Source organism: Lissotriton helveticus, chromosome 8 (genome assembly GCF_964261635.1).
Source record: "Lissotriton helveticus chromosome 8, aLisHel1.1, whole genome shotgun sequence".
NCBI lineage: Eukaryota > Metazoa > Chordata > Amphibia > Caudata > Salamandridae > Lissotriton > Lissotriton helveticus.
Genome location: NC_136069.1, coordinates 1,582,428,843 through 1,582,452,688, shown reverse-complemented (window position 1 = coordinate 1,582,452,688; position 23,846 = coordinate 1,582,428,843). Strand labels below are relative to the sequence as shown.

General features: G+C 45.2%; 1 protein-coding gene across 2 annotated transcripts in view; it reads right to left on the bottom strand.

Annotated features, from left to right (window-relative positions):
* The window catches only part of LOC144773527 (solute carrier organic anion transporter family member 2B1-like), a 477,218-nt gene that overhangs the window by 394,537 nt on the left and 58,835 nt on the right, over positions 1-23,846 (bottom strand). For both annotated transcript variants that reach the window (XM_078658588.1, XM_078658589.1), the window contains exon 2: positions 8,546-8,657. In XM_078658588.1, the coding sequence (XP_078514714.1) occupies positions 8,546-8,623 (78 nt within the window). In that variant the 5' untranslated portion in view covers positions 8,624-8,657. The remainder of the gene's footprint in view (positions 1-8,545; positions 8,658-23,846) is intronic.

The window sequence follows — 23,846 nt, the reverse complement described above, 5'->3', positions numbered from 1 at the left end:
AGCAGATACAAAACCAGGCGGCCCGCCTGGTTTTCAATCTTCCCAAATTTCACCGTTCTTCCCCTCTCTTGAAATCCCTGCACTGGCTCCCTGTGCGAGCCCGAATTCAATTCAAGCTCGCCTCCATTACCTTCTTGGCCCGACTGGACCTGGCTCCAGCTTTTATCTCCTCAGAGATCACCCCCTATGTACCCACCAGGGAACTCCGCTCGTCCTCCCAGTCCCTCCTCACTATCCCACGCTACCGGACAAAGAAATGGGGAGGCTCGAAATTTGCTACCCTTGCCCCGATCCTCTGGAATTCCCTTCCCTTGGATCTGCGATCCATCGCCCTGTGCCCGCAATTTCGCAAACATCTCAAAGCTCATTTGTTCACAAAATCCTTTGATTAAATCCCCAGCAGTCTTCCCCGTCTTTTAGCCCTGGATCTGGTTAGCAGTAGCGCCAAGAAACCGCAGGTGTACGAGCGCTTTACAAGTATTTTAAAACTCAAACTCAAACTCAAACTCAGAGGCACAGTGCGGTGGGGGTAGGTTCGAAGTAGGAAGCTGCGTGTGTGCGCATGATGAGTCTGCGGAGGCTCAGAGTGGAGTCGGGCCTGCGCTTCTGGATATGCAACTAGACTTAACAGCTAAGGCAGCCCGATGGGCCAAATGATGACATCAGAGCATACTAATGCCATGCCAGTAAACAAAAAGAAAGAAAGAGGAGTCAGTGCAAGGGCCCATGGAAGACACTGGGACAGGGGGTTCAGAGATGGCTATAATGTAGGCTGAGGATGCATGGAGTGTAGAGCGGCTGGTGGGGTTAGGACTGGCTCCTTCCACAACTTGTCAAGGCGTTGCACACAGGCCGGAAGGGCTGAGGTGGGGACACACTAACAGGTGGCGGGGGTTTGACCTGGAGGCCAGCATAAGGGAACAGCACAGGATCATAGAGGAAACTTAAGAACAATGGGAGCAGCTTTACAGGGCCAGGAGGTGGCAGTGGGGCAGGGACACGGGGTGAATTTGGTGAGAGGCAAGGCAGGGACCAGGGAGTCAGGGGCATGGGCAACGCTGGGAAGCCATAGTGGGGGGTGATGGTCGTGGGTGCCAGATTAGGACCAGAAGGGGTTACAGACCGGAGGAGCTCATGTAGTTCGAGGGCCGGTTACTGCAGGGCACCCACTGGTTGGTGTAGCCGGACTGTACCTGGAATGATGATGCCAGCAGGTGAGGCTGGCCAACAGTTGGTGGTACCAACGAGGTGCATGATGGTCCCCGGATGTAGGTTGGAAGACATAGTGGGTTTACGGCGGCCTTCCGCACACAGCAGGCTCGTTCACAAAATACCCATGCTGATGGACAGGACTGTGCCTGGTTTAAAGAGTAGTGATGTGTCAGGACAAACCATGACTGAAGTGAACACGGGTGTGAATGAGTTGAGGTTAGATTATGAAGAGGGCAGGGATGAGTGGGAGAAAGGTGAATTGGTTGAGGAAGTTGACATCCTATTTGTGGTGTTAAAGGAGCTGTTAGATTCATTTCTTCTTGCAATCAAGGGGTTGTTTTTTTTGGTGTCAGTCAGTTAAGTTCAGTAAAACTTTATTCGGTCTATTACAACCATCAAAGTAACCAAATAAATTACACACCTCACAATAATAGCCAGGATATACAGCTTCTAAACATCACACATGGTGTCGGTCAAATCGGCAGAACAAACAAGGGTGCTGCTCCCCCTTTCTTTGTCCATTCTTAATTTTATAGTCTAGTGTGAGTCAGCGCGCTAGCGCTGCTCTGCAAAGAGCTGTGGTAGTTGAATACGGAAGCTTTGCCCACTCCCCCACCCTTATTTTCCATTGGCTTGTGTGCTTGTCGTTTGTAAATGCTGTCTTCTGATTCATTGTAAGGCTTGTTAGTCCCTCCTTAGTATGGCCATGTCGTCATTCGTATCCATGGCTGGCTTCAGCAAACTTGTTCTTTGGGGAAAGGGAGCACAGTTGAATTTGACAGTGATTTGTGGATTAAATAGTAACATGGGGTGTAGATCTGGAAAGAAGGGGGGGCGGACAGGCTGAGTGTCACAACGTACCCTGGGGTGTCTGTATGAATGACATTAGTGCGAGAATGTTGGTACACTAGGGGCGGATGTCCTTTCTCACTTTTCATTTTCTAACTTATACTCCTCCTCTAGCAGCAGTCCGGTGCTTGTCACCTGACCCTAGGAGTAAGCTGTGTTTGTTTGCAGCTCTTGCAGCGCCTTGAAAACGACGGATTACCTTCGTTTTTAGTTTCCTGTTGGTTCGCCATTCGTGAACTTTTGAAGCCGGTAAGCCTGAGTTCTGATTTCCGCCTAGCCTAGATCGCGCACTGAATGCGCTGGAATCTGAGGCAGGCGCTGTTATCTATTGAACAGAGAACAGACGCTTACACCCAAACTGAATTGGCCTCACGGTAAGGCGCCTTTGTTTCTTTCAGCAGCGCGTTTTCAATCACGCTAAATCCCAGAAGAAGAGCGGATGCTCTAATGGTGATTGGAAATGAAAAACGAACATTTTTAAAATAAACCTTGACTTTAGGGGAATTTATTTCTTGTTTTTGAACTTGCCAAAGACACTGGATTTTCGTTATGATTTTTGAATCAACGTTTGGATATTTACATGTTCCTAAGGAGTAAGACTGTGTAAATCCAATTCTTGCTGGTCATTGAATCCTTTTGTGAAGTAACAGAAGATTCTGCAACGTATATGAACTGTTAACTTGCAAGACTAAGAAGTATATTGTTCAAGTTGCAAAAGGATCTAATGGAACTACGCTCACAGTATTTTGAGTGTCTTGCTACCTACACAACCTTTTTCTTTACTTTTATGCGTTATTTTTCATGTTTTTGAATGATTAATAGGAGATTCTTGCGGCTATCTAAACTCTAAGTTATATTCCACTCACATAGTGCATTGATCTATTCATAGGTCTGGAATGTATGAATGATACCTTGTCTCTCCCTCTGCAGGGTCTACCACCAGAGATCAGAGAGTTATACTTCGCACAGATATCCGAAGTTATCTGCTACTTTATTTTGAACAGCTGCACTTTATTGTTTCTTTTGTCCCTTTTTCCCCTTCCCTGGCGGTGTTACGCTCAGTGGTGTTTCTTCATTACACCCGGGGTGTGCCATTGCAGGGGATAGGGAGATCTAGCTTTGGACATCGCTCCTGCTGCACCTTGCTACAGGTTAGTGCATCTGTATGGTTTCTGACAGAGTGACAAGCCCAAGGTTACGTGCAGCCGGAGCGATGGACACCAACACTGTTTTAACGTCAGTGTTGGAAACTATGACTGCCCTGAGGATGGAGGTGGACGCCTTTAGGGGGGAGAATTTAGAAATGCGGAATGAGCTAGGCACACTTCGTAGAGAGGTAGCTGGTATCTCTCGAGCTAGTCCGACAAGTACACGAGGTACTCCTTATATAAAGAGTTGGACTCTTCCTCCTCCCCAATCACATGACGCCACTCAGGTACATCCAGGGGGGTCTGGGTCATCCACCATTCAAGTAATTCAACCCTTGCAGCTTCCATTGGCTCCTCCAGAAAGATATTTTGGAGACCCAAAGAAATTTGGCACATTTTTGGGGCAATGTAAACTGCACTTCATGTGCAAACCTGCGGTCTTCCCGGATGATCAAGCCAAGACGGCGTTTGTAATGTCTTATCTGGGGGGCAATGCTGCTAGTTGGTCCTTTCCATTAATGGAAAGGAATGACCCAGTGTTACGCAATTTTAATGACTTTTGCGAAGAAATGCGTAAGCTCTTTGATAGGAAGGCACATCAATTGACCTTAGATAGAGAGCTCATAACACTGAAACAGGGTGCACAGGATCTTATCACATATATCACCTCATTTAATAGGTTGGTAGTAGAAACTGAGTGGCCAGTTGAGAAAAGGACTTCACTATTCTACCAGGGCCTGAGAGGTGAACTGAAGGATGTGTTAGCACAGGTAGTGAACATGCCGTCAACTTGTGATGAGTTGATAGACTTGACAGTTCAACTAGATCATCGCCTTCAGGAGAGGAAGGGAGATAAACAGAGGTCTGATTCCAGGTTTTTGTTTACACGAACGAAACCCAGTGCTGAAGAACGTCCTCCGTCTGTGGAAGGAGTGGAACCCATGCAGGTGGGTGGAATCAGAGGTCTCCTTAATTCCAAAGAGAGACAGAGAAGACGGACCTTAAAGCTCTGCATGTATTGTGGAAAGCCAGGTCATTTTATTAAGGAGTGTAAGTCTAGAACCAGAACTTCATACAAAGATTTTCATGGAGAAAAAAAGGCTTCTGCTGTGGAAATTCAGTCTGAGACGTCGGAAAACTAAGGAGCGCAAATAAGCAGGAGACCCCTTGTTTGCAGCTAGAGAATTCCAAGGTCTTCCCTACTCTGGCTAACACTGTACAGACTTCTGTTGCTCATATGAATATATGTGTAGTATTGGAGATGCAGAGTTCTGGATCCATTCAAGTACATGCCCTTTTGGATTCCGGGGCTACTGGAAATTTCATGGACCAAAGATAGGCATATGAGTTGGGTATTTCATGTATAAAAAAATTGAAGCCTTAGCCTGTTAAAGCAGTGGACGGAACTGCTTTGACCTCTGGACCTGTATGTTACCATACTCAGATGCTGTCTATGCAGGTTGGGTCCACCCATTTCGAGACAATACAGTTCGATCTGATTGATGCCCCTCATTTTAAGCTCATTTTGGGGATGCCTTGGCTCACTTTACATGATCCATTGGTGAAGTATAGACCTCAATTCTGCCTACTGTATGGAACATTGCACTCGAGAGTTGAGTAATTGTCCTTCTAAACAAGAAACACCTGCATCCTTATTGGCTTCTAGTTGTACCACTCCTTCGGTGTGTTTCCTTGGATCCATTCCAGAAGAATATAGGTTGTACAAGGATGGTTGGATGGAGCTCCTCTACACAGAACGAGGTCACATGGCTTGTTATTCCATAACAAAAAATTGTACATTCCTCTGGCGCCATTACAACAAAAAGTGTTAGCATGGACTCATGATTCCCCTCTAGCTGGTCATCTGGGGTTACAAAAGACGTTTCATGTGTTGTCTAGATACTTTTGGTGGAACACTATGCGCAAAGATACAGAGGCTTACATCAAACATTGTTCTATATGTGCTCAATCTAAGTCTAGCGATACAAAAGGGGATGATGGACGGAGCGCTTGTATAAATCAAACACTCACCCCCAGTCAACTGATCTGGGTTTAATCCATCACCATTCTTTAGTTCACTCAGCCACCCCAGTTCAGACATGGCTATATGCAAATCAGTCTGACCCTGTGCCTTATGTGTGTCACGTCTGAGCATACCCTGCCTCACTTAGGGCGAACAAAGCGATACAAAAGGTCTGAGTGGCTGAGTGAACTAAAGAATGGGGATGGATTAAACCCAGATCAGTTGACTGGGGGTGAGTGTTTGATTTGTTCAAACGCTCCGTCCATCATCCCCTTTTGTATCGCTTTGTTCGCCCTAACTGTGGCAGGGTATGCTCAGACGTGAGTCCCTTGTTCACTTGGCCACTGGATTCAAGATAGCCTGGCTGATGAGGATTATGAATCCGAAACCGGTCCCAGGATGCTTGTTTCTGGTCCAGGGAAGACATGGCTTGGCAGTTCGGGCTGGACTGTTTTTATTGAAGTTCTTCGTGGAACTCCCAGTAGCGCACGGGCAGCACAGTTTTGAATGCGCTGGAGTTTTTTAGGGTATAGTCGGGGGCTCCAAGATAGAGGGCATTATTAAAGTCCAGGCGGGATTGGACAAGGCCCTGTATGATTATTTGTCTGGCCTCAAATGGAAGAAGGGGGAGAATTTTTTTGATCACCCTGTGGAGGCCAAAACAGGTGGCTGACACCTTGGTGGCCTGTGTATTGAGGCTCAGCGACTTGTCTAGCCATACCCCCAGACTTTTGATGTTATGTCTGGGGGCAGGAGCCGTCCCCATGCTCGCGGGCCATAACAGATCCATAGTAGAGGGGGCCGCCGGGCCCAGGAGCATGAGCTCGGTCTTGTCATCAGAGAGCTTCAGACATGAGCTCATCATGCAACTCCTTACTTCCTCCAGGCACGCCGCTAAATTGGGCGGTGATTGGAGGCCACTCTTCTGCGCAAGGGAGACCACCAGCTGGGTGTCGTCCGCATAGGAAATGATGTTGATGCCATGCGGACGAACAATCCCAGCCAGCGGCCTCATGTATGCGTTGAAGAGCGTAGGGCTCAAGGATGAACCCTGCGGGACTCCACACCCCGGAGGCCTGCTTGATGACATGGATGTGCCGTCAAAGACCTGGAAGGTTCTGTCCGATGGAAAAGACTCGAACCAAACCAGGGCTTCTCCGGACCCTCCCAGGTCGGCGAGACGGTTCATCAGAATTTTGTGATGTACCGTGTCAAACGCGGCACTTAGATCGAGGGTACCTCAAAAACGATCATCCTGTCCTCCCCGTACTTTACTTGCTGCCCAAACTCCACAAAAATCAGGAGAATCCACCCGGACGGCCCATTGTGTCCTCCAAAGCCAGTGTGTCCAAATATGTTTCCAAATATGTGGACCACTACCTCCGTGAATGGGTGAGTGGGCTACCCAGCTACATTAAGGACACCAAAGACTTCCTTACTAAGATACTGGGCATACAGTGGGATGATGACTGTCTTCTCATTACACTGGATGTACAGTCACTGTACACCATAATTGACAACAGCTAGGGTCTAGCAGCCTGTGAACATTTTCTCAATTCCCGTCCACTCAGATTTAGGTAACACAATAGAGTGCTGTTAGAAATTATGGAGTTCTGTCTCATGAACAATATATTTTTGTTTGACGGGGTCCTGTACAAGCAGGTCGTCGGTACCGCGATGGGTTCATGCTTTGCTCCCAGCTTTGCGAACCTCTTCATGGGGTGCGGGGAGCAGAAGATCTTTGCCGACCCCGCCTATGCAGGTCACTTTGCCCAGGTCACCACATGGTGGCGGTACATTGACGATCTCTTCATCATTTGGAAGGGCACTGAGTGTGATGCCAATCAGTTCATTGAGACACTGAACATTAACACCAACAACAGCAAACTGACTAGCCACATCAGTAAAACAACAGCGGAATATCTTGATGTCAAGCTTGACATAAAAGATAACCAATTACACACCACTCTGTTTAGGAAGACCACTGCGGTCAACAGCATTCTTCATGCCCTCAGCAGCCATCCAGAAACTCTCAAATGGAGTATTCCTTTTGGAGAGCTGGCAAAGGCAACGAGAAACTGCAAAACAGAGGAGGCTTACCAACAAGAATGCACTGAAATGTTAGATCGTTTCAAAATCAGAGGTTATCCCACTTGGGTACTCAATAGGGTCAAGAAAAGAGCAGATGGCATTCCTAGATCCCAAACCTTGGAGGATAAGACATCTGAGGGTGCCCTTGATACTGAGGAGAGTACCCGCCTCATTCTGACATACAATGCCGAGTCCAAACACATTCAAAAGATCTTATCCAAGAATTGGAATATTTTGAAATGTGAAAACATCGTTGGTGATTGCATCTCCGATAGACCCAGTATAACGTACAGGAAGGGGAAATTTATGGTGATGTCATGAATGATGTCGCTGACCATGTCATGAGTGATGTAATATTGTAATATGTGACATCATCAGCAGTGCATTGCGGGCGCGTGAGTTATAGTTAGCTGAAATAACTATAACGGGGGAATTTCTATGGTTTTATACGAGTGAAATGTCCAGCTAATTATAACATCCCTGAAAAACTAAACTGAACCCATAATATGAGGTTCTCTAGTAGGGCTTCGGTAGATTTATGCCGGAGCTTAGGAAGATTCCCATCTGACTGATGATAGATTTCATAAATTTAAAGGGGTCAATACAGTTGGGGATTCTCCCAATTGGTGTAGGATCACTTCCAAAATCCAGTTGGGGATGAGTGGTCCACCTGTGATGCCCCCCTGTTCATCCCTGCACTGTGTGGCAGGCATCTCAAGGTGCCTGCCACACAGTGCAGGGATGAACAGATTCTTCAATTTCTCTACGGGAGTTCATGCTATGGCTGGTTTGCAGGCACAGTACAAGCACCCGTAGGGAAACGGAAGTATGCAACCTCACCATGTGCAATCGCGTTGTAATGCTGCGGTTGGGACCGCTGACCGGAGGGCGGTCTGTTCCAATCCACAATGGTGTGGGGGCGGACGTAAGCCTGCCCGACAGCATAATAAGGCCCTTTGTGTTATTAATGTTTATACCCAGTCTCTTGTGGGAATATTGAGTCACCCTAGTGTGTTGTGCTTAATTTAGCGCTGACAGTTTGTCTACAATGGGCTTTTCATTTAATCAATTGTTTATATAGCATTTTATGGCATGTGATGCAAATGGAATTTTTCAAGTAAGAAAGTCAAACCTTGCTTAAAAAAACTATCATGCAGCATTTTGTTATATCACCATTCCCCTGGCGTGCGACCCAAAACAGGCCTTTCATTAACTGTCTTACCTTTATACTAGAAAAGGGATTCTTGGAGCATGTTTTTCTTTTTTGGTCTGCACAGTTTTTTGGTGTTGTGGCTTCCATATTGCTGGCTGTATACTTTAATTAACCGGATAGTCTGAAAAAATAAAACATCATTAAACCAGAGAGTCCTACAAACATGCTAGGTTGGTCTTTTCAATACTGTTCAACAATGAAACATTTGGAAATAAACACTTGGGGCCAGATGTAGGTAATTTCGATTTACCGACTCTTAAATACCGACCCATACCGAATCGGTATTTAAGAGTCGGTATATTTGAAGGAGGCAGATGTAGGTAAAAAATCGGCCGTTACTGACCGGTATTTGGCTACCTACATCAGGCCCTTGTTGCTTAGTAGGTACAAACTTTTATAATTAGGCCCAGGAGCACACTACCTGGCGTTTTCCAGGGGGGGCTCACAAGGTAGAGACCAGTTTTGTTGCGGGGGATTGGGGCAATCCGGCCACATTTCCTGCCTGCAGCACTTGGTGCTTTAAAAAAAAAATGTTGCAAATGATTTCAAAGTGATTCAAAATGATTTGTGTTTGCATTTTGGGTTGTTCCTGTCTCCTGCAGAGTCACTCCAAGCAGTGCTGACCTTCATGGTTCTCGGAGGTGGACAGGGCTGAGGAGTCCGCTGTTGACTGGCTCAGAGAGTTGAGTACATGTTTAATAAAGTCTCTTCAAAATGCGAAAAAGTGTGCTTATTTATAATGTGGTCTTTGCGACACATTCAAATTATAACATCGGATTGAGTGGCAATGTTAGAAGTGATAGATTCTAATCATGAACTTAGAAACATTTATGCTTCTATCAAGGCGGCTCTGACTATGAAGCTATTGGTGAACCAAGAGGAAAGTCACCTGTATTTTGCCCCTATATGTAGCCTAGGTTAATAAGATGGACATAGCAACAATATAGTATTTTTTTATACAGTGCCCATCCCAAAGTGATGTAGTTCAAGGTGCTTTTGTGTAATGATAGGCAAAGAAGGCACTGTGAAGTAATTGCCGAGGATCCCCCAATGTTGTCAAGTGCAATCCAGGATTGATGTAATGTTTCCTGGTTTCATGTTGTGCAATTCAAACAATTCCTGGTTATCTCATACTCTCCTATTTTAGATCAAAGCTTAATGTTTTGTGTTTAATAATTTGAGGTGTTAAATCAGTGCACTGCGCTAAATACATCCAAGCTCTGAATGTTTCATAAGGATCGGTGGAAGTAGTGTTTGGGTAGGGTGACATTTTAATGCAGAAGATAAAATGAAAACCACAGCCATTTGCTCCACAAAGACACAAGTTGATATTCATTGTCATTTATTCCTGAAATGCCCACCACGACCAAGATCTGCTTTTCTTGTTAATATTGGTCATCTGTTTGAGAATAAGGTCAATTTTGCTGATTTCACTGTTATTGGATGTTTATATTTCCATTTCGAAAACCTGAAGGTTAGCGACTCAGCTAGCTTGATTGACCTTATAATTAGACTTGAATTACATCAGTTGGTTACTCTCTCTTCTTATTCTGCAGGTCACACACTCGATGGCATCTTTTCTGACAATAGCACTCTTGTCTTCTCTGAGACATTGCCCTTACCTGGTCTGATTATGCAGCAGAATTGTTTCATCTTAATCCCATAGCCAAGCTGTCCAAGAAAGCTATTCCCAGCTCTGTTAAAACTTTTAGACCTTAGCACAAAATAGAGGCTGAACAGTTTGATCACAAACTGTTATCCTCTTTTCCTAAGGCCTCTATAATACTTGAAAAGGATATCTCAGAATACAATTCTTGCCTTAGTTTAGCCATCGATCAATTAGCCCCATGTAGCCCATCCCTTACAAAGAGGCTAACCCCCTCTCAACCTTGGTTTTCACAGAATCTTAGATACTTAAAGCAGCTCAGCAGACTTCAAGGGCCCGATTCACAGAACTAACTTAAGACAAAATCCTAAAGTTACTACCTTTTTGGTATTCACAGAAGGCACTTATTCATTTCGGTATTCGCAGAAGTTAGGAGTCTTAACTTTAGGACTCCTGAATGCCTTCTGTGAATACCGAAAGTCTTAAAGGCAGGATTTTTCTCAGTTTAGGAGTAGGAAAGTTAGGACTCCTAACTTTACTACTCTAAACTGAGAAAAATCCTAACTTTACTACTCCTAAACTGAGAAAAATCCTGACTTTAAGACTTTCGGTATTCACAGAAGGCATTTAGGAGTCCTAAAGTTAGGACTCCTAACTTCTGTGAATACCGAAATGAGTAAGTGCCTTCTGTGAAAACCAAAATGAGAATGTGCCTTATGTGAATACCAAAATGGTAGTAAATTTAGGATTTTGTCTTAAAGTTAGTTCTGTGAATTGGGCCCCAAGAGCGTAGTTGGGGACTCAACAACAATCCCACATAAACAACTCTTGATAAACAGTAAATCTCATTATATAAGGCCAAGATTATTGTGGAGAAATCTGATTACTTTTCACAAAAAATAATCTTAGCTAAAGACTCTAATAAAGAACGTTTTGCCACAATTAAAAAACTTGCCAATTTTAGCGATCAGGATACCAAAAAAAGCAGTTGGACCATTTCTGATAATATGGCATCTGCCTTCCTGGAGAAGGTGTTGTATATATTACATTCTCCAGTTGCAAGGGCCCAGCCCAAGCATCATCGCTGATGGCATATGTTCCAGCTTCTGGCAATGTTTCTTCTCAGATTCCCACAACATTACCATCAGCTCACCGTCTCTATCTTTCTTTTCGCTTTTGACGGTGAACCAAGCTCAGGATTTAATCCTCACATCCGTTCTGGCTCTCCATTGGACCCTTGTCCACCGGTGACCCTCCGGTTGGTCTCCGCCATCATAGCTGACTATCTTACCACGATTTTTTATTTTTATTTATTTATTTATTTCTTTTTATTTGGAAACCTCAGAAATAACACTTAAAACCAATACAGGCATGGGCCTACAACCATTCAGGCCGGTCGCAATTTAGGATCAAAAAACAATACAGAATAAAAGAACACAAGTCAGCATCGCTAGCGCCGAAATCATAGCAAATCGAAAGAACAGGAGTTACATGTAAGCGTGGCCACTAAATATCAGGATATGAGAGGCTTCCATTTTATAATATAGGAAGGAGGATCCGAGGACATACAGTCAAGCAAAGTCATAAAATAGGGTATTCGCCGTCTATACCAATGTGAAAAGAGAGTTACCTGAAATTCGTGCAAATCAGAATACGTCAGTGTACAATAGCTACGCGCCAACCCTATGCCCCACCCATCAGGGTCAACAGATGTTATAAGACAAACGCAAGCGCATCTCGCCGAATTCCAACCCAAAAGGAACAAGACAGGACCCCCACACCCAAGCGAAATATTGAAAAGACATAGAAGAAATACGAGAAGAAAGAGAAAAAGAAGGGCCATAGAAACAAAAAAGGAACGAAAACAAATCCCATCCCCCACCCTGCATACCAGCACAAGGCTACGGCCCACCCCCCCCTATAGGCATGCCTGTCGCCCCAAGCACTAAAACCCCGTTACGAGAAAATGGAGGAGGACCCCTGCACCCGCCCCCTGTCCCCCCCCCCACCGCCTCCCAGAAGAGAGTGTAAGCTCCCCAAGAGGGGAGGTAGCAATCATCAGGTGTCCATTACACCCCCCCCCACAATCACAATAGCGAGCCAAGTTCTGCGTCATCACCAAAGGCATCGAATCGGTAAAACAATCATGCGATGCTCATCCCTGACCAGTCCGAGTAAAAGTAGACGAACACTCCGACCCAGCAGTTCCATAGACAGGCAATCCCGGTGACCAAATTTGCTTCTCACGAGCCAGCCAGGCGCTCAGCAAAGGCAGCTGTACAGTAGCAAATCCCCTTCGCCAATAGTCACTGTCCGATAGTGAAAGGGCCCGGCGATACTGTTTGATGGCGAGTACATATGTCGGAAATCCAGAAGGAAAGTCGGTCGCGCAAAGCAAGCCGGCAGGCTCACTGTAGTTGAAATCCAGGATCTCACGCCCCAAGGAATCCACGGTGGCAAACGACTGAGCAGTAACAGGCCATCGTATTCCCATCAGCGCTCCTAGGTCCCATGTCAGGAACAATAGACGCCAGTGAGTCATGGAGGGCCAACAATATACAGTTCAGGGAGGAATGAAAGTCATTAACAGCCAAAAGGACATCTCTCAGTGTGTACTCCCTTTCTCCACTGTCAGCGGTGGCAACGCTCCTCGCCCCCGGGAACCCCCCAGGCAGGATAGTAAACATCGTAGCAGGCGTCCGGAGTCTCATTATCACCCAGTAGAACGTGTTGGGGCCGGAGCGGAGTGAAGTAGGACCCTCATAAGTGGAGCTTCACCAGCCTCTCACCCACCGGGGAAGAGCCATAATCCAGCGCCTACCGCGACCGGCAGGCGATCTCACTGAGGGCCATATCACCCTGGGCAGCACAGCACAAGATTCAATGTGGGCGGCTGAAATAACATCTGGTCTCGGGAGCTCTGACGCAGAGAAAGTCAGCCAGAAGCGTGCCAAGTGATCCCAAGCACTAGCATCGCACTCCGCTGGCGTCCGTCAACAAAGCCACAAACAGCGACCTCCGCGGGGGTCAACCGGTCCTTTACGCTGGCCGCATCCGCTGTTGATCGATTCCACCCCGGCCACGTCACAGCTCAAGGTCCGGGCTCACGACTGGCGCAGGCCGCTTTGTTCGCGGCGACGCTACGCAGCCATCCGAGGTGATCGCGAACCCGGAGTTGCACGGGAGGGCATCGCGCTACCTCCGCCGTGCGGGGGTATGGTGCAGACTCAGGATAAATTACAGGATGCTAGGGAGGGAGAGGGCGAGCGGCGGAGCTGGGCTTCTAAGCTGCTATTTTGGATGCTGTCTTGGCTCCTCCTCCACCACGATTTTTAATGAAATGTTTCAGCAAGAATACTTTCCAACAAATTCGAAGGTTTGAGGAAAATTATATTTTGCCTTGTTCTATGTCCCTACGTGTTCCCCATCCTATGTTATATGTGCATGATTAATATGCATATGTATCCCCCTATGATCGATTAAAGACGCAATTATAGTTGTGTCCAACTCTAGTATGCCAGTTTCCAGTTCTCGTGAAAGCAACGAGTACTAGGCCTATGTTACCACGATTTACAGTGTACACGTTAATTCATTGAATTGTCCCCGTTTCTAGGCCTCAAAAGGGCCCGGACGCCAGATTCAAGCTCCAGTCTTCTGAACCCGCTCCGAGGAGCGATACAGCCCCCACCTGCATTCCTGACCCTTCACTTACTTCCGCGCAGCGCGGTGCCCAGCTCTGCCTGCCTGTATGCCAAGAGTATGTTATGCTTCTAGTTATCAGTTCAGCTCCTCGTCTTTGCATTCCTTAGCTACTGAACCGTATAAACAGCTTCAGCTATGGTCTAGTCTTTCTGTCTCCATGTAAGAGAAATACTGTATTAATACTCATAGAATATTCCTAGCACACGCATTACACGAAGAATAAATGCATGCACCAGCCTTAGAGTCAAGTAGCCTCTGCCCTGATAGCTTTTAGTTTCTATCAACATGTACTCCAAACACAAGATACCAGATATGCCATAGGTACATGTCGTCCTGACACCGTAGACTTTAGTCTCCTCTTCTAGTGCAGAAGTCATAGCCCCCAGTTCTTCCTAGTCACACGTCATAGCCCGTTTGCGCGCACCACTAGGTTAAAGGTCCCAGCTGCTCAGGTAGCCCCCTCCATGTTTCCGCCTATCTTATGACACTTCTGTGACGTCTACATCACATGTCCATGTATACGCCTTGAACACGCCTACTGTATTGAATGTAATTGTAATGTATATATACCTTGTACTGTTACTTAGACGTTGCAGCTGCCATCCATTCTATTTCCGTGCAGGCTATCCCGTTCCTGTCCCTTCCCTTATGCCTGATTAAAGCCTGTTAGACTCAGATACCTCGAATCCTGTCTCTTATTTATTGAGCTATCTGTTTTATTCAATGTATTCAAAAATAGTACCGGTAATTAATTATTTATTTACCACAGGTTGCTTAAATTTAACCAAATTAATCAAATTGATTATGGCAATTCCTTGTATGTTAATCTTCAGAAACGTTTACTTAATAAGCTGCAGATCCTGCAGAAACAATACTGCTGCACAGCGGCAGCCTGTACAGGTAAGAGCGGTGGGACAGTGGGGCCGGGTGAGGAGGGATTTCGACAGACGATGACCAGGGCAAATGAATCATTTATTTAATTGTCCCTGGTCATCGTCCATCGAAATCCCCCCTCACCCGGCCCCACCGCCCCACTGATCTTACCTGTATGGCTGACGGCTGCTGCTTGGAATACCAAGTATCAGTCTGCATCTAAAGCATTGGACCATTTTCACTGGTTGCCACTTCACAAGTGTATAGACTCCAAAGCTTTGTGTATTGCTTACAAGGCTGTGCATAATGTAGGACCAGACTATTTAAAAAGGAAATTCATTAGGAATGTTCCTCCTCAGTCATTTTGTTCCTCATTAGCTTTCAATCTGATCGACCCCAAAGTCAAAAGAGCCTGTTTGAGCAGTAGAGGCTTTATTTATGGGACAACCAGACATTGGAATGCATTGCCATTCCACTTAAAAAATATGTCCCTCCTTGCAATCCTTCAGAAAAAACTTTAACACCTGTCTGCTTAATTTGTACACTCTTATCTAGGCTCCTATCTTCTTCATTCTTCTGTTGCTAGACCAGCACCAAGACACCTATGGGCAATCAAGCGCTTTATAAAATTTATTTTGATTTCATTTCAATTTGCCCACCTCCTCCTCACCATCTAACTATTCATTAATTAAACCATGCAGCCCGTCTTCACAGTTCATCTACCCCTTCAATTACAGGACAAGGTTCTCTAATGAAAGATGTGTTGTAAAACACACCATGTTTGCCCGTTTATCAAACATTTCTTGGGGGGACCTCCTCTGCCCCCAAATCCCCTTTTCAGTGCGTAAGCTCACACACTGTGCTCTCATGATACATAAAGTATGTGGGCTGGCTTGACAAAATTTGCCTGGACTGCTTTTGATTTTGAGTCCGGCAAAGAAGCGGTCCAATTTCAATGCAAGTTTTTGTGACTTACTAATGAACAAAAGTGTAATGTTCTAAAGGGTCTGGTTGCCTGAAGCAGGCCTAGCAACACTGTTTAATAACAAAACATAAGATGAAGGACTGTCATTCATGAAAACGGAAAGTATTTGTTTGGGTCCTATGGTTGCATTGCAGCCTGGCTATAAGGATTAGGAAGTTTGGGGGGAGTTCATTCAGCCACCACTTTGTCTTCCCTGTTCAGTGAATGTTGGTGACCACAAATATTTCAAATGTTTGGGAAAAAGAAAAAAGGATAAATGATTGAAATCTTGTACTTGTGGAGTCATCTTCATTTTACCCAGCCCTCAAGAAGGTACAAAGTGTGGCCAATACCAGGTCCCCCCGCCCCAGGCCCTTGGCTGTTGTTTTGTTACTTTTTTGTACTTGGAAAAATGTTATGGAGATTTGGAGGTGCCTGAACTTTGTGATTTGCATTATTAAGGTGCACAGTGAGAAGTGTAATGGCTACATTTCCACTCAATCTTAATGAAAATGTGTTGAACTCCCTAATATTTTTTGCCTTCATTTTAGAAGTTGTTCATTTAAACAAATGCGCTTTGAAAAGATTAGGCGGCGTCTGTGATTTCATGTGCTGTTTCATCCAGTTTCACAAACAATTATCTCACCTAAGGACTCTAATAAAGAACGTTTTGCCACAATTAAAAAACTTGCCAATTTTAGCGATCAGGATACCAAAAAAAGCAGTTGGACCATACCTGATAATATGGCATCTGCCTTCCAGGAGAAGGTGTTGTATATATTACATTCTCCAGTGGCAAGGGCCCAGCCCACGCATCATCGCCGATGGCATATGTTCCAGCTTCTGGCAATGTTTCTTCTCAGATTCCCACAACATTACCATCACCTCACCATCCCTTTCTTTCTTTTCCCTTTTGACGGTGAACCAAGCTCAGGATTTAATCCTCACATCCGTTCTGGCTCTCCATTGTACCCTTGTCCACCGGTGACCCTCCGGTTGGTCTCCGCCATCATAGCTGACTATCTTACCACGATTTTTAATGAAATGTTTCAGCAAGAATACTTTCCAACAAATTCGAAGGTTGCTTAAATTTAACCTTTATTAAAAAATGTGCACATTAATCAATTGGTCCCGAGTAATTATCGTCCCATCACGCTTCTTGTTTTCCCGTCGAAGATCGCGGAAAAGGCTATTAACAGGGAATTGACTTACTTCTTGGAATCCAGTAAACTGTTGGATTATTCTCAATTTGGTTTTCATGGCCAGCATAGCACTGAGTCTGTTCTGATTACTGCTTTGAAGGAATTGAGAGCAATTTTGGACAACGGAAACGCTTCAGCGCTGAATTTACTGGATCTTTCAGCCCCTTTTGACACGGAAAATCACATGGTTTTGATTGACCGTGTCAAAACCTTGGGCATAAGTGGTACTGCCTTGGCATTGCTCACATTCTTTCTTTCAGAGAGAGAACAATTTGTTACAACTGACAGATGTTAAATGTTAGCTCATTCTCTCTTCTCTGCGGGGTATACCAGGGTTCATCTTTGAGCTCTACCCTTTTTAACTTATACGTTACTCCTTTAGCTACCTTACTAAATAAATTATTTTTTTCTGTTGCCTGCAATGCAGTTAATACCCAAATTGGTGTTTCAGTATCTGGCTAATTGAATGAATCACCGCAAATGTTCTTAGTTGTATGCAACATGTTATTATTTGGTTGCAAAATATTTACCTAGAACTAAATTCTGACAAAACTGAAGTTTCATTGTTAAGCAACTGAGCTAGGCGATATTCTTTTCCCAACATCAAAAGTGAAAAATGTGGAACTTGTCTTTGACAACCACCTCTCATTTGACAAGGAGGTGAATACAGTTAGCCTCCCTGCTTTTCTTACTTAAACTTTTTTGAGAAAGATCTTTACTTTTATTCCAAAAGAACAGAGAAAACTAGTTGTAACCTTTCTTGTCCTCTCTAAAATTGATTATGGCAATTCCTTGTATGTTAATCTTCAGAAACGTTTACTTAATAAGCTGCAGATCCTGCAGCAAGAATACTGCTTCCCAGCGGCAGCCTGTACAGGTAAGAGCGGTGGGACAGTGGGGCCTGGTGAGGAGGGATTTCGAGGGACGATGACCAGGGCAAATTAATGATTTATATAATTGTCCCTAGTCATCATCTATCGAAATCCCCCCTCACCCGGCCCCACCGCCCCACAGATCTTACCTGTAAGGCTCACGGCTGCTGCTTGGAATACCAAGTATCAGTCTGCGTCTAAGGCATTGGACCATTTTCACTGGTTGCCAGTTCACTAGTGTATAGACTTCAAAGCTTTGTGTATTGCTTACAAGGCTGTTCATAATGTAGGACCAGGCTATTTAAAAAAGAAATTCATTAGGAATGTTCCTCCTCAGTCATTTTGTTCCTCATTAGCTTTCAATCTGATTGACCCCAAAGTCAAAAGAGCCTGTTTGAGTGAAAGAGGCTTTATTTATGACATCCCGGCCTCCCAACTGCTCTGCGATTCTCTGGCAAAGGCTTTTGAGGACAAGATCACTTCCATCTTGAGCAATCTTGGCACTCCGGTCACCTCTGCTCCCCAAGCTATGTCTAACTCTGCATCGGGGACTACCCTTAAGATCTTGGAGTTGGATGCTAGGCAAGCCCGGCTGAACAGCTTCCCCCTCCCGTCCTTTGAGGATTTTTGTTCCGTGGCAGACGGGATTACATCGGGCTCTCCCCTCGACCCGTTGCCATATAAATATTGGAAACTGTTCCATGAGGAGCTTTACCCCCCTCTTCATGCCATCTGCTGTCAGTCCTTTAGTACTGCTCGGGTTCCGGACTGTTTGAAGCTGGCCGTGGTATCACCGCTTCTGAAAAAGGACACACTGGATCCTACTTGCTTAGCAAACTATAGGCCTATCTCACTGCTTCCTTTCCCAATCAAGATCTTGGAGAAATTGGTGACAAAACATCTGTCCAACTTTTTAGAAACTAACATCTGCTTGGACGAGGCTCAGTTTGGTTTCAGGCCAGCCCACGGCACTGAGTCCGCATTGGTGACCGCCTTGGATGACCTTCGTTCGCGTGTTGACCTTGGTCGAGCAGCCATTTTAGTGCTGCTCGACGTGTCGGCCGTGTTCGATACGGTCAGCCATGCCATCCTGATCAGGAGACTAGAGGAGATTGGGGTAGCTGGCCTGGCCCTGGACTGGTTGGTCTCTTACCTTGGTAATAGACACCAGGTGGTAGCCTTGCCGCCCTACTGGTCGGACATCAGGAAAGTGGGGCAGGGCGTACCTCAAGGGTCGGCCATTAGCCCTATTCTATTCAATCTATACCTCCATCCCCTGGTCAGCTTAATCAAGTCCTTTGGCATTGCGGTCATCAATTATGCTGATGACACGCAACTTATCTTCTCGTTTGAGGGTAGAGATGCCGTGTCACAGGAGGCTTATCAGCGCTGTATGACAGCTACCGCAGAATGGCTGAGTCTGAATTCGTTGCAATTTAACAGCTCAAAAACTGAGGTACTGTACTGCTCATCGGACTGCATCCCTCGGCCTTTGCCACCGGATTTTTGGCCTGCCTCCTTCCAGGGCACGGGGGCAGCGGCGGTGTCAACTCGGAACTTGGGGGTGTTGTTCGAATCTAATCTATAGCTAGACGCGTTTGTCAATAAAACCGTGGCAACGTGCATGTTGCTGCTCCGAACATTGCGGAAGATTCTCTCTTTCCTCCCGGCCCATGCCCGCCCAGAGGTAGTGCGTAGTATCATCTTAAGCAGGCTTGATTACTGCAACGCGCTACTTCTGGGCGCGCCAGCCACCCTAGTGGGTAAACTGCAGCGAGTGCAGAATATGGCTGCTAAGTTGGCTCTTTCCAGACGGCGTCTTGATTCCTCTTCTTTGGCGCTCATGGATCTCCACTGGCTGCCAATTGCGCAGCGCATTGATTTTAAAGCACTATGTCTTGTTTTTAGGGCCCTCCATGGCCAGGGGCCGTCCTCGGTGCAGACAATGTTTTCCTGGTATATTCCCACTAGACCCCTTCGTTCCTCATCAGCCTGCCTGATGGTAATCCCTAAAATTATGAGGATTCCGATGGGCGGATGCTCCTTCAGGTTCGCTGCAGCTAAGCTGTGGAATGCTCTACCCTTGTCCTTGAGAAGTAAGTAGGATCTTTCCTCCTTTAAAAAGGGATTAAAAACACACCTTTTCCCCAGGATAGCGTAAAGTTTAAGGCAGCATAAATTTGCGTATGGCTGATCAAGTCAAGCGCCAGGATACCCTTTGGGTGACAGTTTTTGCGCTATACAAATATGCCATACAATACAATACAATACAATTTATGGGACAACCAGACATTGGAATGCATTGCCATTCCAGTTAAAAATATGTCCCTCCTTGCCATCCTTCAAAAATAACTTTAACACCTGTCTGCTTAATTTGTAGACTTTAATCTAGGCTGCTATCTTCTTCATTCTTCTGTTGCTAGACCAGCACCAAGACACCTATGGGCAATCAAGCGCTTTATAACATTTATTTTGATTTCATTTCAATTTGCCCCCCTCCTCCTCACCATCTAACTATTCATTAATTAAGCCATGCAGCCCCGTCTTCACACTTCATTTACCCCTTTAATTACATGACAAGGTTTTCTAATGAATGATGTGTTGTAAAACACACCATGTTTGCACTTTTATCAAACATTTGTTGGGGGGGACCTCCTCTGCCCCCAAATCCACCTTTCAGTGCGTAAGCTCACACACTATGCTCTCATGCTACATAAAGGGGGAACATCCTTTACGACGCGGATGTTACCCCGCGCTACCATTACGTCGCGTCTCTTACAACGCAAGTCGTAACCACGACTTGCGCTGGAGGGCGCTCAAGGACAAGGAATAGTTAATTTACTATTCCAACACCTTCCCTACTATCCACGGGGACTGGTGTAGGAATAGTAAATTAAACTATTCTTAAGTCCGCACCCTACAGTGCAAGTCGTGGTAACAACTTGCGTTGTAAAACACGCGTTGTAACGGTACGCGTGGTAATAGCCCGCGTCGTACCGTCATACATCCTACATAAAGTATGTGGGCTGGCTTGACAAAATTTGCTAGGACTGCTTTTGATTCCAAGTCTGGCAAAGAAGCGGTCAAATGTCAATGCAAGTTTTTGTGACTTACTAATGAACAACTGAGTAATGTTCTAAAGGGCGAGGTTGCCTGAAGCAGGCCTAGCAACACTGTTTAATAAGAAAACATAAGATGAAGAACTGTCATTCATGAAAACGGAAAGTGTTTGTTTGGTTCGTATTGTTGCATTGCAGCCTGGCTATAAGGATTAGGAAGTTTGGGGGGAGTTCATTCAGCCACCACTTTGTCTTCTCTGTTCAGTGAATGTTGGTGACCACAAATATTTCAAGTTTTTGGGAAAAATAAAAAAGGATAAATGATTGAAATCTTGTATGTGTGGAGTCATCTATATTTTACCCAGCCCTCAAGGGGGTACAAAGTGTGGCCAATACCAGCCCCCCCCACCCCAGGCCCTTGGCTGTTGTGTTGTTATTTGTTTGTGCTTGGAAAAATGTTATGGAGATTTGGGGGTGCCTGAACTGTGTGGTGTGCATTATTGAGGTCCTCAGTGAGAAGTGTAACTGGCTAAATTCCCACTCAATCTTAATGAAAATGTGTTGAACTCCTTAATATTTTTTGCCTCCATTTTAAAAGTTGTTCATTTAAACAAATTTGCTTTGAAAAGATTAGGTGGTGTCTGTGATTTCACGTGCTGTTTCATTCAGTTTCTCACCTCACCATCTCACCGTTCATCGATGTGCTACACTGTGATGTCTAAGTTCCAGGTATTACAAAAAAAATGCAAAGGGCTAAGCCTAGTGGGGCATACAGGTCAATAGTTTTACCTTGTCAGTCCAATGCACATCCAAATCTCTCAGTAGGGCAAGGTAAAACGATATTTTATACATTGTCACTGCAGGGACAAACTAATCTATGTGTCAGCCATGGCTCAATTTTGCACATTTTTACCAACACCCTGCAACACTGCTTACATGTGATTTAGTTATTGTAAAAAACTGTTTACTTTGACAGGAGTTTTCTGCAACTTTGCTGACAGCAGATCAGGGCTGCAAAGGGAGGACTGAAGGCACACATTTACAAATACTCACAGGGCAGTGTAATTCCACTCTGCCTCATTTAGAATGACATGGATACACTTCCAGCACCATATTACAAAAGCCTTACTTAAAAATTATATATCCAATTGAGGTTGATAAACTTTCACTATGTATAGGGGTCAGACTCCATGTACTAGGACCTGTGTATTCGTTTGCTAGCTCCAAGAATCAATTCCTGTTGAACTCTTTGCAGGGTCACCCCCAAACATTTGGCCCCAAACCTCCTCTTTTCTGAACCTGTTTTTGTTGACTGTTACCCAGTGCTAAAGTGCTTATACCCTCTTCCTAAAACATGGTAGCATTGGCCTACACTTGATTTGCGCATTTAGAATACTTATATGTCCCCAGTACATTGGCAATGCATGTAACTAGGGCTTTAAATTAAATGTTACTAGTGTGCCTGTAGCACTTATTATGTCAGCCACTTAAGTAGCCTTTTGTGCAGTTTTAAACTGGGAGTTCGACATGGCAAAATAACAATTTTTGCTAAGCCAAAACCTTCCTTCTTAATATATATAAGTCACTTCTAAGGTAGGCACCTAACAGCCCATAGGACAGGGTGCATTGTTTTTAAACTTTGGACATGTATCTTTAAGTTTTACACGTTCTGGCAGTGAAAAACCCTTAAATGTGTATGTCATTTCTGCAAGGCTTTCCTCTCCCATAGTGTATCACTGTGTTACCTTATTACATTTAATATGTGCTAACATTTGATTGGGAACGGGTAGAAAAGTCATGCTTGGGTCTCAAATGTAATTTAAAAAACTTCATAATGGTAAAGTTGGAGTTTAAGTCTTAAAAAGCCTGTTTTAGAAAGTTGTCATTTTCTTGTCCTAACCATTTGGTGCCTGCATTCTGTGTCTTGGGTCACATGACTGGCAGTAGCAGGCAGTTGGCCTTTTTGTATCCCTTACAGACAGTGAGACAAAGGGGATAAGGTGTTGTGTTGGCAGGAATGGCCATCCTGCCAGAATGGGAACGGCGGTGCTGTTCCTTGCTCCACTTACTTTTGAAAGGGGCATCCTTATGCATACACACAAAGAACTTAACACCAGCCTATTGTCTCCCCAGGCCACTTGGAGCCTCAGCAGGGGAAAAACGGAAATTCACAGAACCAGATGTGTGGATGGGAGTCTTGAGGTTCCTTCAACTTCAAAGGCTGGCACCAGGAATAAATATTGTATCTACCAGGCCTACCTTTCAGTACATTCCTTGACGTGTGGAAGACACGAGAAGGATTGCCTTGTGCACAGAGCACTGCCCTGCCGCTTGAGGCCTGCCTTGTTTCTCAGAGGAATGCCCTACTGCTACCTCAGAAATGCCCTGCTAAGGGGTGAAGCTTAAGGGAGGTGTTTGGTGTGTACCACCCATAAAAATACTTTCTTGGCCTGAGAGTTGGGTCTGCGGACCCTGAGTCAGATCTCCTATGCTTTTGTTGGTTTTTCTCTCTGACCTTATTAGAATAAAAGATCTTAACTTGTGACTTTTTTAAATAATGTATCCCAACCTTAGTCATCTCCTCCCTCCACCCTTCAGCATACAGTTTTTTAGTTGGGAAATTGCAAATCACACCCTTCGTCTCACTGTCTAAGCTATGTGCCTTGCCTGCTGCCTGGGGCCTGCCTTGTTCTTCAGAAGACTGTTGTTCTGCTTGAGACCGGCCTTGCTACTTCAAAGAGAGAGGACCATCTCCTTGTTCCTGGGCTACTTGAGTGACTCCAAGGGTCATCTGTCCAACCTCCTTTTCTGAACTACAGGAAAACAACAAGCTGCAGATGCCTCACTGCAACTGTTCAGCTGACCTGCTGCATCTGGACTTTCAAAATGGACCCACCTGAGACCTGCTGGCCTCTGCTCAAGTGAGTTCCTGATGTCCAAGAGGTGCCTCTCCCAGTCCTGGACCATTGGCTGGCATCGGAGAGAGCTCCTACTTGACTAACTGAAGGTTCCATCAAATCCAGCACAAAGCA